Here is an 18101-nt window from a genome sequence, read left to right as displayed (position 1 = left end):
CTAAGGTAATAACTATAATTAAAAATTATATAATGTTGATATAGAAATATCAGTTTGCCAAACTTACCCACAAATGCACCAAATTCTGTATTATCTCCTTCTGCAGCTTTATAGCAAACAGTTTCCTGATCTTTGGTTACAGTTTCCAACTGGCTTTTGCAACTTGGCTGGGATGGAGTACTAACAAAAAATTTGGTTGGTGGGGATGACAGATGTGGTATGCTATTAGATGAACTACCTAATTTTTTATTTTTACTAAAAATTTTTAAGGTTTCTACCCCATGTAATCTCTGTCGCAGTTCTGGAGGAGAAATAGCACTTGGGAATAAGGCACTACAAGAGGAATCAGCCTCAGGAAAATTGAATTCTTTTTTCTGGGATATTGTAGGAAAATCTTGACCAAATACATTACATTGGGGATCTTTTTCATCTTTCATAAAAATATTACAAAGAAAAGGATTATTACTTTCAAGACCACCTTGAGGAAGAGAGGAGCTAAGTGTATTTACAACACTGTGCTTTTTCCATACAGAAGGTCTTACAGGAACATCATCAATAAGGTTTTGAGCCAAATGTTTGGAAATGCTCAATTCTCGTGTGATTTCATTGTGAACTTTACTAGCTTCTGAAGCTTTCTGGGCAGTGAGTGTTTTTAATGTATCCACAGTCAGAGCTGAAAGATCTTGCAAATGGCCAATTTGAGAATCTAATGACTGTAATGATCTTTTTATATAGTTGACGCGATCTCCAACTTCTTTAATCTGAATGCACATCTGCTCCACTCTGTAGGAGAAAAACAGGCTTTTCACAAGTGTTGAAAATAATTGTTTTAGACATTCTTTTTGGTAATCTCAATAAATGATAATGGCAAAAAGGAAAACATTTTTACATGTACTCAAACAAGGTAAGACACACAAAAAAGGTATGGTTATTTATTTATAGAAGGCACACTTTATATTTAAGAAGGATCCAGTGCTAATCCTATTATAATAAAATGTAAGATTTCAAAAACTGCTTTTGTTCCAAGGATATTTATTCCAGTTTTCCCATATCAGAGTAACACAAGAAATGTGAATACAGCCACATACACAGAACCACCATTACCATTATTGTAACTACACAAACACCATATGCTTCAAGAATGTAGCAAAGCCGATAGAAATGCTTTAAAATAATGAGGACAGTTTTACTTTTCTCCAACTAGTAAAAAACATTAACTCTTCTCTGCCCTTTACTAATGAAGGTCAAAAAATAAAAGACTGACTTACTGATTGATGTGAAATATTAAAAGAACTAAACTGTCTCCCAACACATAACGTAAAACTATTACTAAACTTACTTGTTTGACAGACATGAATTGAATAATGACCATGTATAAAAGATATAACTATTAGTAGTAGGACCCACTCTGATATATAACCAATTATAATTAAAGAGCTTCTGAACCTTTCAAAAGTGATACGAATTCTCTCTTCACTCCCAGAATGGAATTTGTCATCTTTTTCATTAAAATACATCTCAACACACAGCTCTTCAAAATCATGAAGTTTCTTTTGATCTTCTTCTGTTAAAAAAAGTTCTAAGGAGAGAAAAGGAAATAAAAATCAATGAAGACTACAAGATATCAAATTTTTGCTCTTTAGTCTTATGAATTACTCAGGGTTCATAAGACTATATACATCATCTGCAATATTTTTCTCTTTTTATTGCTGTATTTCTAAAGCACTAGACAAGTATTTCTATTTTTTCCTTCACTCACAGTGTGATGTCAGCAGAAGAGTTTCAAGGACTTCCTCCACTTCTAACTTTCTTTTCCTATAAAACACTTTCCCATCTATCTCTCTCAGACCTCTCTCCTTCACACATCCAGGTAGAGGAATTTAAGAACTGAATTGGTAGAATGGAAAGGCATTGCAAAATTTTAAGCACAGTGTGATATGGTGATTAGTCTCATGCAGTGCACAGAATCTCTTAAAAGTATTACTGTTTCCAAAGCAGCAAAAAAGGTTTGTAAAACACCAAGTGTTATGATGTACACATCACCATTTTAACAAACACAAATTGAGATGCCATACTCAAAAAAGTTTAATACTAAACTCACTTTTATAGATGTCATCTTGCACTTAAGATTCTTTTATGTTTAGGCAAATGCAAGAGTCTTTACAATAACATTAACCAATTAAGTCTTCTGAATAAAATTACTACTTAGTTTTTAGTGTAACACTGATAAGTGATAAAATAAAAATATTGGCTTTAATGTATTTTACTTACTTGGTCCATCTGAAGTCTTATCTTTTTTTCTTCTTTTACATATGTAGCAAAACAGAGAAGCCATATGGCTGAGAATGATAAGTGGTGGAGGCAGAACTGGTTTCTCATGATAAGCCATAATAAAATGATAACGCTGGTACTTCCACACAATATTGGAAATTGCCTTCACTTGTAAATACACATTACTTGTATAACACAGAATAAAAATAAAACAAAGTTAGCTAATCATGCTTTAAAGTTTTAAATGATAAAGATTTATCATTCTTAATAGATTCAAGTGTACCCTACCATAAACAAGACTAAAAAGCAAATGAGAAACTGGCAAAAATATATGCAACAAGTATAAACCACAAGTTTGATATTGTTGAGGGTCTTAATTACAAACCTCCAGAAAAATAGGCAGAAAATATGACTTTAAGATTTGAAAATTATATATAAGTAACAAAAACAAAATATTTAATCTTAGCAACCATGAAATAAGTGCAAATAAAAACAAGATCCTTTACGTACTACCAAATTAGCAACCATTAAAAAGGTAATAATGTCTAGTGTTGGCAGATATTTGGGGACACAGGCCTATGTTGACTTGCAAAAAAACCTAAAAATACATATACTGAATAGTTCTACTTTTAGAAAAACATTCTATGGAAATACTTAAGGACTGATAAAAAATTTTAACCACAATGTGGTTTCTCGAACAAAATAATTATAAACAATCGAATTGAGTAATATAAAATATTGGCTTGAAAAATTATGTCTATATCATGGAATACCATGTAGCCATTAAGAATAAACTAGAGGATATTTATTAATGTGGGATGTTAAAAAATAGTATACAAATTATAAGGACATTATTTTTGAAAAGATAATATGGTTCACATGTATTTATAAAAATATGATAGAAAGATGTACACCAAAATATTAAGAATAGGATTACTGACAAATTATTTGCCTTTGTTTGTATACTGGATGTGTATTCCTAGGCAATTTAGTAAAAATCCCAAATAAAGGTTAAATTTATAAAAGAACTGCATGTGGAAAGACTAATAAAGACTAAAATTTAGAACTCATTTGATTGAAAAAAGCATGGCTCCTTCTTTGTAATTTTCAAAGATAACTTTACTTTACTAAAAACAATTTTTTTTAACTTTATTTGAGCCAAATGGAAACGTTTCCCAATGATAATTTTAGTAGCTTAAGCCTCAATAAAATTTTTATAATTTTGTATATTTCTTTCACAAAGAATAGAAATGTACATTAAATGATCTCATTACAACAAGCACTGAATAAAATTCTTACTTGAAAAATGCAATAAGAAGATTGACCATAATGATATACTGTACAAAGAGGTAGACTGCTTGAAGAAATGGAGTCAACCACGTCCCAGGACCACAGATTTTCTGAACAGTAGAATCATTTGCACACACTTTAGAAAGAAAAAAAAAAATTAAATATAGTAATCCACCAGTAACTGCTTAATCAGTATTTATTTATGTGAAGGAAATTTTGATTATGTACAAATCTGTTTCACAGATTCTAGCAAAAGTTTCTGGGCCAGCAGCCATAGGAACACCAACTTATGAGTATTTCAGCACAGAAGAATTTTGTGAAGGATGTAAGTATCTGTTCTGCCACTCTATTCCAGACAAAGAAGTATATTTCTGTGTTGCATCTACCCTTCAAAGTAGCATTTAGCCTGAGGTGCACTGAGAATACAATTCCCAGATTTGGCCACACTATAACATTTCTGTAAGAAAAATAACTGAACCATAAAAGAATATGGCAAACTCACAGTAAATTTACAAACACAAAGATTACTGAGTTTCTTATTGTGTTACAAAACAGCGTTGAAGGAGTGGTTAAAGTGCCTCTCAAATACGTATACAATAATTAGATTTGAAATCCTTGCATGCATTACTCCCACATAAATGTTTCTGAAGCCAGAATAGATGAATACAAACAAGGAAGGGAACAGTTTTAATATCCAGAACAAAGCTATAAGGAATAAAGTAATACCTATTTAAGTAGGACAAGGATTAGAATGAAATAATCATGAATTAGTGACAAATTTTTATCACTCTTTAAAAATTTTATGAATCTACTTCCACTCTATTTAGATTGGTCTTATGAAGCAAATACCCAAGAAAGAGAATGTAGGAAACTGAAAAACAATATACAATGCTTTATAGTACCTAAACTTGAGCCACATCAGAAAAAGAACAATCAGTGAAAACCTGGAAACAACACTGAACTGGAAGCCTTTAAAACAAAATATGACCAGGCTGGTTAAACCCCACTGTTTTAACCAACATCTGATAACAACTGATGACCACTACATGGCCATTCCCTAAGCTAATCACTTATAAATAGGTGGGCAGGAGCAACCTGCCATGGAGTCAAGTAAGACGGGAGAGAAAGAGCATGACAGATCAAAAGAACTAAAAAATAAAGATTCTACAACTCAGATGTGGATGTCAGTAGAACAGCCTCGAAAGTTGGCTCCACCACCTATGTTCACAAGTTATCTAGCCTAATTGACTAAAACAATTAAAAAAAAATCGATTACCTTATGCAGAGAATATATTCACAGCTGAATTTTATAATTCAAGAGTTGTATCCAGTCCACGATTGATCTAAACTAATTAATGCAATCCCATTACCCTTGCCCTGTTTCAGATATAGGCAGGCTGAAGTGACGTGAGTTAATGAAATGAAATAACATGTTCAACAGGGACTCTGGGAAAGGGATCTTCTTTCCCCCTTAAGAGAATCATGGAAAACTGTTGCTAGTTAGAGTCTCACAATAAAGGAAACCTATATGAATGAGACACTATGATTACAGAGCAATGGGATGAAAAAGAACAGATGTCCTTAGCTATGAATTAACCAAGCCTTAAGACAATTCTACCTCTGATCTTTCTTTTATGTGAGCTAATAAATATCCTTACTGTGTAAGCCAGTTAGGCCATATTTCCTTGATTTGTACCTGAAAACATTCTAAAATACTTTTTTTTTAAATTAATTTTTGTTATGTTTCTTCTGGGATTAACTAATGTGTTGTGGAAAGGGTTACGCTGATAAGAGACTAGAGAAAATATGTAATATTACTATAATGTTGATTTTAAAACATAAAATAACCAAAAGGACTGTGTAAACATAAATCCTTACCATCAATTTCATATGCATAAACTTCACCAAAAATCATCCAGTATGGATGAAAAACTATATCTTTAGCAAGAGTCCAAGATGGTTCTTCCCGAGGATAAAGTATTGCCTTTCTGGGAACACCAAAACTAAGTAATACAAGAGCCATAATCACTACAATGTAGAACATATTGGCCACCTGTTAAAAGATGAACACTGTTAAAATACATAGGAATGTAAACACAATGACAATTTTCATCTTAAAAAAGTTTCTAATGTGCTAAATTGATAACTAGAATCTTTGAGTTTCTTTTTATTCCTAATTAACATTCAGAAAACTCTCATCACTACATAAATCTTAACATTAAGGAGATTATGTAAAAATTGATCTGTGGAGCCAGGCAAGTCATGGGCATCTTCTATATAAGTAACCATTATCTCTTCTTCAAACTGGAGTCTGCCTATCTGGAATCCATGAAGATTTAAATAGAGGTAGAGACACATGGGCAGATTCAGAGAATCAATTTCCACAAGTGCTCTTTCCTAAAACTGCTCTGTCCCTACATTGAAGGTGCACACTCTCTTTTCTACCTCCCTTTGCCCACTTCAAAAAGTAAAGCACTCTTCTCTTCTCACCCATACTGAACCCTCCCCTTTGTCATGGGCTATGAAAACCTCCTAGGAGCTGAACAGAAACAACAAACTGAATTATCAGTATGAGTGTTGAAAAAATAAGTGATACCAATATTTGGTTAACAAATCTGTTGGCAAGTCAGGTAGTTTACAATTCTTAAATTTCACAAAATTGAAAAAGTGACTAAACTGTATCACCTAATCTCTGAAAAATAGTTTTTATTGTTAAATCAATGTGAATTTTAACATCACTACTCAGGAATTCAAAGAATTAAGTGAAATGCGATAATAAAATGTTAATTTCTATCTACTTATTTAGGTGCACAGTGTTCATTATTTACATCTAAAAAGGTGAATGTTGTCTCATTCAAGCAATATATAATACCTATCCACAAATAATAATCTGCTGAGGTAAGTCCCATACAGACCAAGAGACTACATTTACAATAAATTTGTACCTTAATCTACTGTGAACCAACAACTAAAATAGTAAATCAACCTAAAAAATTATAATGACATTTTCATATATTTTTAAAATGAGTATTTAGCAAGTAGAAATGGAAGGTAGGAATGTGGAAGGTAAAGAGGTCTAGACTGGATAAAGTAATTATAGTTGAATAATGCCTTCTTTGAGCACTTACGATAACTGACAGAATTTATGTTCTCAATAAACAAAGTCTTGGGATAGAAGATTTTAAAAGGCAAATAATTCATCAAAACATCATTCATGGCATTTGATATACTCTGGAATCCAAACATTTATCTGTAATTCTTTTTTTTAAAACCCCAAGTCAAAACAAAATCTAAATCTGTACTGTAAGTATCCTAAAATTACTCAAGGTCTATGAATCAGAGGTCTCTGGATTTCATAATTTTCCACATAAAGCCTATCTAACAATCTTCCTTATATATTTGATCTAAATTTAATTAAAAATATTTGAATATTCCATTTCTTCATCACTTAAATTGAGGGTTTCTAGCTTGAATGTATAGATATATGGAATGAGTGGGAAAAATTTAGCATTTACCATGTAATTTTCATTAATCTGATCTCTATGACAGATGTCAACTGTGAGGAAGATTTCTTTCATTTTAATCTCTTACATCGTCAAACTTTTCAAAGCTGTTTTCTTTAAGAAATTTCCTGCTCAGGAAAAACTCCTGTTTTCTAAACTCTTTCCAAATACATTATTTGTGAAAACCTTCATGACAGAATTAGTTACTAGCTCTTTCTTTGGTCTTCATACAAGAGTTTACAATATCTTTCTGTAGCTATCTATCTGTTCACATGTTTGTCTTTATACCACATTGTGAATTCCATGAGGATCTGGATCATGTCTTATTCATCTCTGCAGTTTCAGCTTAGTATAATCCATAGCATATAACAGATATACAATGATAGAAGAAAGAGTGTTAAGTTACTCTGGGAATCTACTATGAAATTCATCTCCTTTATTCATTATTTAAACGTATCCTTTAATGAAGGACTTCTTGTACCCTGCAGTACCTACTTGAAGCAGATAATCAGAACATTAACCATTCTGAAAGTTTTGAAGGGGGTGGAAACAGAAGATAGCACTAGGAGAAAACAGATAATGATATACGATTGGTTGAAAAGGAGAAAGACATAATCCTGGTGGAAGGTGGATCGGAAGACCATGGATAAAGAAGAAAATGAAACATACTCAAACTCCCTGTGGCTGGGATGTAAGAATGGTGGGAGTATTGGGAGTATGTTAGAGGCAAGATTCAGGCAGAAATCAGATAGGTCCACTTTCTCTTAGCTTCGTCTACTTTTCCCGTCTCCATCTATTATTATAGCTGTCCACTTCTGTACTTCTTACTCCCCCATTTACTGTACATTACTATTTAAATTAACCTGCTACCACTAAGTCACTAAATAATATGGTGTGCAGTGAGAGCTGGAGCACCTTTTTGCACACTAAAAAGTTAGGATAAAACCAATTCTTTCCCGAAAACCTTAACTCCTCTGTTTCCTGGAAATACCATCACTTTATGAAAGAATGGAAAAAGGATGAACAATGAGTACTATTTTGATGTGTGTATAGAAAAGCTGTAATTCTTAACTGGAGGGGAGTAGGACACATTCTCCTGGAGGGGAAACATGTAGTGTGAAAAAGCAAATATAATAATAAAACTTTATACTCATATTCAGAAAACTTTAAAATCTTGTTTTCATGATGCCAAGTAATGCTGATAATCCTGTGAGCTAGGGGGGTTACTCGGAAGATATATCTAATTTAGAAGATAGTGATTTTTCCAAGATTAAGGAAAAGAATTTCAGAAACTCAAAGAATAGATTTTTATATTTAATAAAAGGGGTCAGATATTTAAAAAGGATTGAGGAACAGCATACATATTATAGGTCTATTTTGATAAAACTATTATATACATTTACGTATGTGAAATCTGACACACACATGTATTCACAGATATGTCTTGAAGAGTGAAAAGCTATACATCAAACTGTTAATAGTTAATGTTTCTGGATGGATGGTAGTTTGCCTGTATTTGCTAAAATTTTCTACAATGAGTAGTAATTTTAGACTAAGGAAGGAAAAGCGACTTTTACTAAAGCAATAGCATACCAGTTTGCCTTTTCACCACCGAAAACTGAAAATGTTTATGTCAGAAGTAGGCCCAACATATTTTAGATTTTTTAGTTCAGTGCATAAAACAATTGCACATTAAATCTGACATCTATTTTTTAAAAATAAAACCTGCCAGATGGTTAAGCCTATGGGAGAGAGCCAAATATTGGCCACACTGTATCAGGAAAAGATTAGATGATCTGGATGCAACTTTAGAACATAGTCTGGATCCATGAAGATAGTTGAGGAAAGAACTGCCCAACGACATAAACCACAGATAGTATTTGTTTAGCTGGCATTATCTTGCCAAGTACATTAATACTGGGACAAGATTATGTGGTGTGTTGGAGCTGAGAATGAGAAACACTTGTGAGATGTTCTTGGACTGCCTCCACTGTTTGAAAATCATCATAAAGAACAATCTGACCACTGCTTTCAACAATCATACAGAAAAGTCATTCCAAATGACAAGGAAAGACAAAGAAATGTCAACTTATTTTTCTTATGGAAAAGAAAAATCAAATTGTGGTGGGGGGTATTTTTCTTTAGCTCTAATGTCCCAGTTTTCAGTGTTCCATATAATCCATGCCCTGCCTATTCAATTTGACTGTTAACTAACTACTCCTTATTATCAAAGAAGTTCCAGTTAGGCTGTGCCTTTTTACTTATTTCTGAAGCTTTCAAAGAACAGCTCACATCCCATCGCTTAATAACAGCCTCCACAGATTTATCTTTTTTCATGAATCCCTATTTCCCCTACTCATTAATTTAATAAACCACATTCACAGTTTGCAAATACCTCATAGGATTTTCTAAAATACTAGGTGTAAGACAGTCTCCTCAAGATAGATCATAAAATTATTAAAAATAACTACAGGACTGGAGAAGTAAAAAAAAAAAAAAAAAAAAGAGATATGGTTTCATAAAGTTCAGAGGCCATATCCTAATACTTGTTGCACACCTTGCATAGGAGAGAGAATAACTACTTCGTGAACAATCAGTTTTTAAAGTTTATAATCTGATATAAAAATAAGAGAAAAAAATCTTAAGAATCAACTTATTAAAATGCAATGAATGAATGTTCAGTATTTTAATGTTTCTTTTTTTCCTACTTGTAATAGCTTTATCCCTCCAAACAACAAATATTTACTATGGAGAACCTACTATGTGGGCATGGTGGTAAGTAATGAAGATATAATGGTGACTGAAATTAGACAAAGTTTGATTCTCCAAGGAATATTCTCCTCTATAGTCTAGAGGAGAATATAAGTAATCTAGTAAGAATATAGCTTAAAATATAGTTAGACACAGAGATAAATATTCTGAAGGGAAGAAACAAGGGTCCCATAAAATTGTACAGCAAATGAACTTGATCTAGCTGGAGGACATCAAAAAAGCTTTCCTGAAAAAAAAAATTATGTTGGAGCTGAGATTTTCAGTATAAACTTAATTAGTCAAAAAGGCTGAGGGTATGAGTGTAGATGAGGGTGATCACGCCAGGCAGAAAGAAGAATATAAGCTATGGTACTCTGATAGGGTTGTGCTAAGGAAAATATAGGAAGCCCTATGTGACTAGAGCAAGATGAAAAGTTTAAAATGGACTAGACTTAAAAAAAAGCACGGAAGATGTTACTCGTGGAGGAAACTAGGTAAAGGGCCCATAGGCTCTCTCTGTCATTTTTCTCACAACTGCATGTGAATCTATAATTACCTCAAATTTAAAAATTTTTAAAAAAAGAAAAGAAAAGCAACAGCCAAACTGGGTAGGGCGTATGGGTTTCATTAAGTACACTGATCTCTAGAAGTAATGCAAAACCATTAAAAAAACTTTTAAGAGAGGGGAGTGACATATGCAGATTTGCATTTTGAAGGAATTACTCTGTTCTAATGTAGACTGAAGATAAACCATAGTGGCTGTGAGTAAACAAATTACTAGAGTACTACAGGTACCAGATGGTGACGGATTGGCTTAGGGTAGTGGTAGTAAAGATGAAAAGAAATTCAGATCGGAGATAACAAGTTCATCTCTTTCATTCTAATCTCAAATATTCATAGCAAGTAGTATTTAAAAATTAAAGCATTTCAACATACAGCAAATAAAATATGGTTTTCCTAGCCGTACCCATCAAACATTTTCTTCAAAAGTTAATATAGTTAGGTATGGTCGATTTGAAGTATAAAGCAAATAAACATGCAGTAACATTCTCTGGTTCAAGTAAAACTATGTTAACGTTTTTATGATTTTAAGAAACAATATCAATAAACCCATGATGATTATGTCTCTCAACTTACCATTTTTCCAATCATCATTACATAAGGTCCTGCCTGTTGATTTACAGCTAGAAAATCTAGCAAACGCACATACCAAAATATTATGTTAAGACAGTAAATTAATCTTCCAGCCACAAAAACATGATTATCATATGCATCCTCAAAGGTCCATTTTGCTCCAAATCTTAGTCCAAATCCAATGAAGAAAGAAATTATGGCAATTGAGTCACTGATATTGAAGTAATCACTAAACCACACTTTAATCTTCTGGCTTATTTTCCCAGCTTCAGACATAAAGATCTAAAAGTTTTTAAAAAGAGTTAATCAATTTCTTCCTACGAAAAAATACACCAGCAATTATAATATCACAATAGAATTTTATGTATCTTTTAACATTTCAAAGTATTTTTTATTATTTTGGCATTTGATGATACATTTGATCACCAAAACAATTTACTAAGATATCACAGACAGGTGCTTCTTATCTTCATTCTATGTTAGAAAAAAACAAAACAAAACCCACAAATGACCTGCTCAACCAAGCTAAGTAAAAATCTTGGGTTAAAACACAGTTCTCTAGAATTGGAATGTGAGATATTTTTGAAGTTGTTTTTCATTGAAACAACACTAAGATATCCTGGGAGGATCTTCCAAAGGTGCCTTATTTGCAAGAAGTAAACAACTCAATGGTTTTAGTACCTTTAGTATCTTCTTTGGAATATAAATTTTTTTTTTTAAATTTTTGTGGGGAATAGTAATACATTTACATCTTCAAAATCATAACGTATAATAAATACTGAAAAGTCTCCCTTCCACTTTTCTTCCTTCGCCCCACTAGAGGCATCTACTGTTATTATAGGCATCTAATTTAATTGCTTTATTGGGCTTTACAGGTGTTGCGTTTTCTACAAATTGAAGACAAAACCCTCAGATAGAGGAAAGATTACAACTTGCTTTATTGAGAGACTAGCTTTAGTATTACAGTGGTCTGGAATGGAACCCGCAATATTTCTGAGGTATGCCTGTACTAGCTAATGAATCCTTGCAGAACTGTTTTATGAATGTACATTAAAAAAAACAAATCATTGCAACTTGCTTTTAATCATTTAACAACCTAATTTCTAAAAACATGTTTGTAAAATAACAGATTTCATAAAACATATGAACCATGGCACTAAAAAAAATTTAAAATGTATCACAAGCTATTTAATAACACAGATTCCTATGATACCTAAGTGGAAAGGCCGTACAATCAATGCCTTCTATTTATTTTCGCAATTTCACGTATTCTCTAAATGTAAAGCAGAGACCTGAAATAATTCAGAATTAAGTAAATGTGTTATAAAACAACACTTATGTAGCTACTAGTTTGAATAGAAAGTATAAAAATTTATTTAAGGAAAAAAATTTTTTCAAAATCAGGATGTTGGAAAATTTGCAATTTAAGTTAAAAACTCTGATAGACAAAGGGATTTAAATCTATATGACAATTCAATGGGCAGTAGAGTACACTTAAGGGGCAGTAAAATACAAGAACAAAATAAGAAACCTATGTATAATTTACTTGCCTGATTGGCTATTTGTATATTTAATACTTTTTGATGAGTGGCAGAGAACATATATATGGATGTTGAGGAAATAATGCAAACACAGATCTAGGCTGTGTTTCTGAGATAAATCATTTTCTTTGTAATTGTGACAAAGTTAACAGCACACTGATTCCTAATCTTTTGCCATGATATTTAGAACAGCAAAAATAAAAATGTTCTACACTCCTATAAAGTCATCACCTACTGAAATTATGATAAACATAAAATAACACATAAACATACCCAAATACATACTCCGAACAAAACAAAACACCCTCCATATACACAGTAAGTTACGAGTAGGAAAAACTAAAGACATACCTCACGGACTTTTTCAATAGCATAGGTAAAAATATAAGCAATAACAATCCATTCTTGAACTGACGGTAGTTGTTCCATTTGTACAAGAACCACAAATGTATAAAGCATCAGAAATCCTAAGTAAGCCAGCTAATAAAAAATACCAGATATGAATAAAATTGATTACAAAATAAAGTGTTTTATTATGTAAAATTTTAAGCACACACAAAAAAAGACTAAATGAGCTCCTGTGAACAATCTCCCAGCTTTAATCATTATATAGTTTTAGAAGTAACTCTTTTTCAGTGCAGATATTGCACTTATCAATCAAAATATAATGGTCTCCAGGTATAAATGTATTATTCTAGAACCTTGTTGAGTTTTTCATACTTCCCATAGCAAGAATTTTATAATACCAAGGTTTATGTTCTCAGCTTAGTCCAAATAATTGAATTCCATTTAACTTACAATATACCTAAAATATCGTTAATATACCGTGTTTCCCCGAAAATAAGACCTAGCCGGACAATCAGCTCTAATGCCTCTTTCGGAGCAAAAATTAATATAAGACCCGGTTTTATTATATTATGTTACATTATATTGTACCCGGTCTTATATTATAGTAGTAAAATAAAACCAGTTCTTATATTAATTTTTGCTCCAGAAGAGGCATTAGAGTTGATTGTCCGGCTAGGTCTTATTTTCGGGGAAACACGGTATTAATTTTACTAAAGAACTTCACCACCATCATCATCAAGAAACACATTCTACCGCCCTACCTCTTCCCTCCCCCAACCAAATAGTATTCCTAGGAAGACAACTGGTATTTTTCTAGCTAAAAAGCATTATCCCTAAGTAAGGGAACATCCTACTTCTGATACTGTTAACAAAAAAGACTGTAAGGTCTATGTAAAATAATATCTGAATAGTCATTTCATTTCGGAGAAAAACCCAGACTCTTTGAGACCCTTGAACAGTTGTGGCTAAGAATCTGCTCATCATTCTCCTTGCTTCTACCAGTCTTAAAACAAGCCATATGCCTGATTTGAGCTATGGCAGGGTAGGAAAGTAAACTGCAATAAAGAAAAGATAAATTCCTGTAGCCACCTGGCTTGTCCATTTTTTAAAAGTTATTCAGATGAATACAAATGTCAGAAACCTACATTATTTCCATTAGTGGGGACAGAATTGGGGGATTATGTTAGGTAATTCAGACGTGTAATTTCAACAATTTAACAAGCTAGAGCAAGAAAATTTTCATATTCAGAAGGAAATGTTATTAATTAGTCTCAGGATAATAGGCACGTATGTGGGTGAGAAAGCAATAGTTGAAGGACAAATTCTCAAATGTTCATTTTGTACAGAGCATTTGTAGTATAGGTAGTAGGCAATTCTTTAAAAAGTCTGATGAAGATGAAAAACAACAGAAATAACAACAAAATCAAAACAAATTAAGAGTTTTCCTGGGAAGCAGAATAAAAACTCATCTGCTCAGACACTGGTTAAAAGTAAGGGCTAATCTCATGTGTTTTTCTTCAGGCAAGTACATCCCCTCTATGGACATATATGTTCATTTATCTGGTAGTAAAATCTCTTCTTCCATAAAGCAAGAGAAAAGCCAATTATATGGCAGATAATGAAACATGTACTAAAATATGATTAAGAAACAAGCTATTACATCACTGATAAATAAAACTATATGAATGCTCTAGATTACTCTTCACCATCAATTAACACTGCAAGAAAGGTTTTTGCAAAATTTTAACATTATCTGCAAAATCTTAAAGCACAAAGAAATTATAGTTGTGTATCAGTTTATTTTGTTTAATCTTTACCAATATTTTTAGTAGATGATTAGTATTTGTTACCCACTTACAAAAGGGATAGATATGATTACTACATACCTTTTTAGTAAATTTCAGGTTCTAATTAGAGCTAAGATTTATTAGTGTTTATCATTCCATGTGATGGCAATTTGGATGGAACTAAGTCAAACTTATTTCTCTTGTAAATGAAAAATGGCTTTTCAGTGATCTAAGGTACATCAAGACCAGTGTGGGATCTGCCCACCAAAGGTGCCCTAAAGCCTATTTTTAAAAATCATTATTCTCATATAATTTAAAAACATACCGTATTAAACCAGAATTTAACAATTGGTGCATGATAAAAGGCATAAAACTTTCGTGTGATTGGAAGCTTTTTGGATTTTATTTGTATTTCCATTTCATTCTTTCCTTCATTACTGTCCAATATTCTGATTTCTTTAAATACTTCCTAAAATAAAAATAACACTTATAGTAAGTTTACTCACAACAAATTTACATTTACTGAAAAAATTTTTTCCTCCTTACCATAGGAATCTCTTCTGTTATGTTCTGAAAGTTGTTTTCACTATCTTCCATTGTCATTTGATGGGCATCTTGAGATTGTGGAATATGGGACATTTCAGCCTTAGTTTTATATTCTAGCATTAATATGGCAGGTGGAACTAAAATGCTTAATATAACCTAAAAATTTTAGAAACACATAAGTTTACATTTTAAAATTAATGAGCTTCAAGAATACAACAAAAGTAATAAAAAGGTATTAAACAGCCTAATTATTAGTCATTTTGTCCCTGGTAGTACAGGGAAGAAAACCAGAAACTTCATTTGTACTTATATTATTTAAAGAGGCCTAGGGTGAATTGTTTTAAGGAATAACAAAACATTTGAGTATTATGAGGGTATAGAAAAGATTTAATAAAGACTTGTCCTTTAAAAATAAACAGATTACAATTTGTTCAGAAAATACATTTTTGTTTAAACAGAATTCAGGACTTATAAAGTTGCTACATGCCTAATTTCATCCTAAATCTTTTTGCCAGCGTTCTAGATCATAACTCAACTTGTGCCGACATAAACAAAAAGGTTTATTTCTAAAATTTTATGTATTACCTACAAATTCTAAGCACAAAGAAATTACAATTGTTTATCAGGGTTTCTATTGGTTAATCTTTCAAAAATTTTTTTAGTAGATGATTAGTATTTATTATCTATTTATAATGGTCAATGGTTAAATTACTTGCCAGATTTCTGCATTTTACTTAAAATATAAGAAAATGAAAAGGAGAGTTTCAAGTGATATCTCTCACTATGATGAAACCTGAAGCCAACCCTTTACCCAAATTCTTGACCATTAAAGCCAGGCATATCCAATATACTTCAAGTAAATTAAAATAAACCAATTATTAAGTTAGTAGTTGGTCCTAAATTACAGAATTTGGGAATCTTATCAAAAAGCAGCAACACTGTTAAGGCTGCTCAGGGCTGTAAACGCCAGTACTTCCACTTTTTGGCCTCACGCTCCTGGCTCAGATAGGAGCAACAATCGCTATACACACCTGAAAAGGATTCAGAGTAAAGAACAGGAGGAAAAAAGGACACTTCGTGCCACTTGGGATAAAATGCCAACACTACCACTCCCACCACTCTCATAAATTAAGGTATTTTACTATACATCTGGGCTAATTCCTCTGTTCTTTTATCTAATCACATACTTTACATCAAATTATTTCTAAGGTATACCTTGTACCAGGAATTTTTCCTCATATTCAGCCTTCCCATCCACATATCAGATAACAACATTTGTGTACAAGTATGGGCTACAAAAGGTCTAAGTCTTGAGGAAACTGCTAACTTAAGGCAGGTAGAATTACTCCAGTTTTTCAGTTCATAAGTAAGCAATTTCATAGCCATGGTTTCATCTTGTCTGAAGGATTGTTCTAGTAATTCAACTGCCAATTGTCCAAAATCACTATCAAAAGATTAAAAACAAAATATTTTCAGATTACCAAACTGAAGTTTTAAACCACTATTCTTAAATTCATTCATAACCATTTTAGTTTTTAATATATTCATACACACACTTAGGGAATTGTGAGGCACATAGTAGCAATTAGATTAGGAAGTGTTAGGCATTGTGAGGCATTAGAATTGTGAGGCATTAGAATCATAGTAGCTCTATGTTTTCAGGTATCTACTACTATGTGGAAATCACAAAGTATTAAAATATGCCACATTAAGAACAAGAAAAAAGGTGACTCCACAGCACTTTCCCCTGGTCGTGGAAATAAATCTATAGTGTCACAGGAAACAAACTGACAATGTTCAGTTATAAAATTACTATATAGTCATTTCAAATATAAAAAAGAGTTCTGTACCAAGTTAGAAAGGAATACTGTGAGTAGGGACTAACTTAATCATGAAAAACACCTGAATTTTAAATCCTACGTAATCACAGGATCCCTGCTAGAGTTATTTTCAGTAACAGCTTACCTTCTTCCAAAGTTGGCCTATTTTGGGGGAAGGGAGGTCCTATTTTTCATCATAAAGCTATCTAGAAACTACCTTTGCAGCTTAATATTCCATTAGTCCCGTGAGTAAACTGTAAGCTTCTGTGAACTGTTTCATTCTTCTATATTTGTGGTTCTACCATCTGAAATGCCCTTCCAGTTGAATTCATTTCCTTAGAACACAGTTCAAATCTCACTTTTTTCCTTTCCTTACCATGTCAGGTGGAACACTTCCTAATCTAATTGCTACTATGTGCAATCATTAAATTGACTTCTGGTATTTCTTTTTTTCTTGCTGAATTATTTAACTTTTGCATTGTTAACAATATGATAATCTCTCTTGTACATGCACAGACAGCAAAGTTTCTTTCTGAATTTTAAAAAATACCTAATATATTTTTAAATGGGTTTCTCTTAATTATACCAGTAAAATTAATTACACCAATAAAATTAGACGTATATCCCCACTTAGTGCATGACACCATAACCTTCACTTAAACACAATCTATTTTGTATTTTTAAAATGTTTCGAATGATAAAATGTAACTTACTTGGAATACTGTTTCAATTCTTCTGAAGTATCATCTATGAGGTCACTCTGCTTTGCTTCATAGGCCATTGAACGATAGATCTTACAGGCAACTAACGCTTTAGCCATTGATTCTTCACCATGCTGCCATAAAAAACGGGCCATGATCTGCCTCTTCATAAGACACGCCCAAATTAACAGCTCATTAAGTGGATAAGGAAAGCGCTTCGTTTCTGGGTCATCAATATCTACAATTTCATCTTTGGTTCTTTTCTTCTTTCCTTCTTCCACAGCTGTATCAATCTTCAAGGGAAAATAAATGTAATAAGGCTCATTATAATAAGGTCATGATTCATGTGAAAATTTTTATAAAATCTCCTTTATGTTATTCTTCAATTTCATATAACTGCACAAATCAA

The 18101-nt window shown here is 32.2% G+C and overlaps 1 protein-coding gene across 3 annotated transcripts in view; it reads right to left on the bottom strand.

Annotated features, from left to right (window-relative positions):
- Positions 1-18101, bottom strand: part of TRPM7 (transient receptor potential cation channel subfamily M member 7) — a 104737-nt gene that overhangs the window by 26354 nt on the left and 60282 nt on the right. For all 3 annotated transcript variants that reach the window (XM_033107280.1, XM_033107279.1, XM_033107282.1), the window contains exons 16-26: positions 17705-17985; positions 16387-16615; positions 15172-15327; positions 14951-15094; positions 12842-12970; positions 10953-11231; positions 5440-5614; positions 3571-3697; positions 2272-2456; positions 1447-1579; positions 68-783 (exon numbers count right to left, since the gene is read on the bottom strand). In XM_033107280.1, coding sequence (XP_032963171.1) covers positions 68-783; positions 1447-1579; positions 2272-2456; positions 3571-3697; positions 5440-5614; positions 10953-11231; positions 12842-12970; positions 14951-15094; positions 15172-15327; positions 16387-16615; positions 17705-17985 — 2554 coding nt within the window. The remainder of the gene's footprint in view (positions 1-67; positions 784-1446; positions 1580-2271; positions 2457-3570; positions 3698-5439; positions 5615-10952; positions 11232-12841; positions 12971-14950; positions 15095-15171; positions 15328-16386; positions 16616-17704; positions 17986-18101) is intronic.

Source organism: Rhinolophus ferrumequinum, chromosome 6 (genome assembly GCF_004115265.2).
Source record: "Rhinolophus ferrumequinum isolate MPI-CBG mRhiFer1 chromosome 6, mRhiFer1_v1.p, whole genome shotgun sequence".
Classification (NCBI taxonomy): Eukaryota; Metazoa; Chordata; class Mammalia; order Chiroptera; family Rhinolophidae; genus Rhinolophus; species Rhinolophus ferrumequinum.
This window is presented reverse-complemented; position numbering and strand designations above follow the sequence as displayed.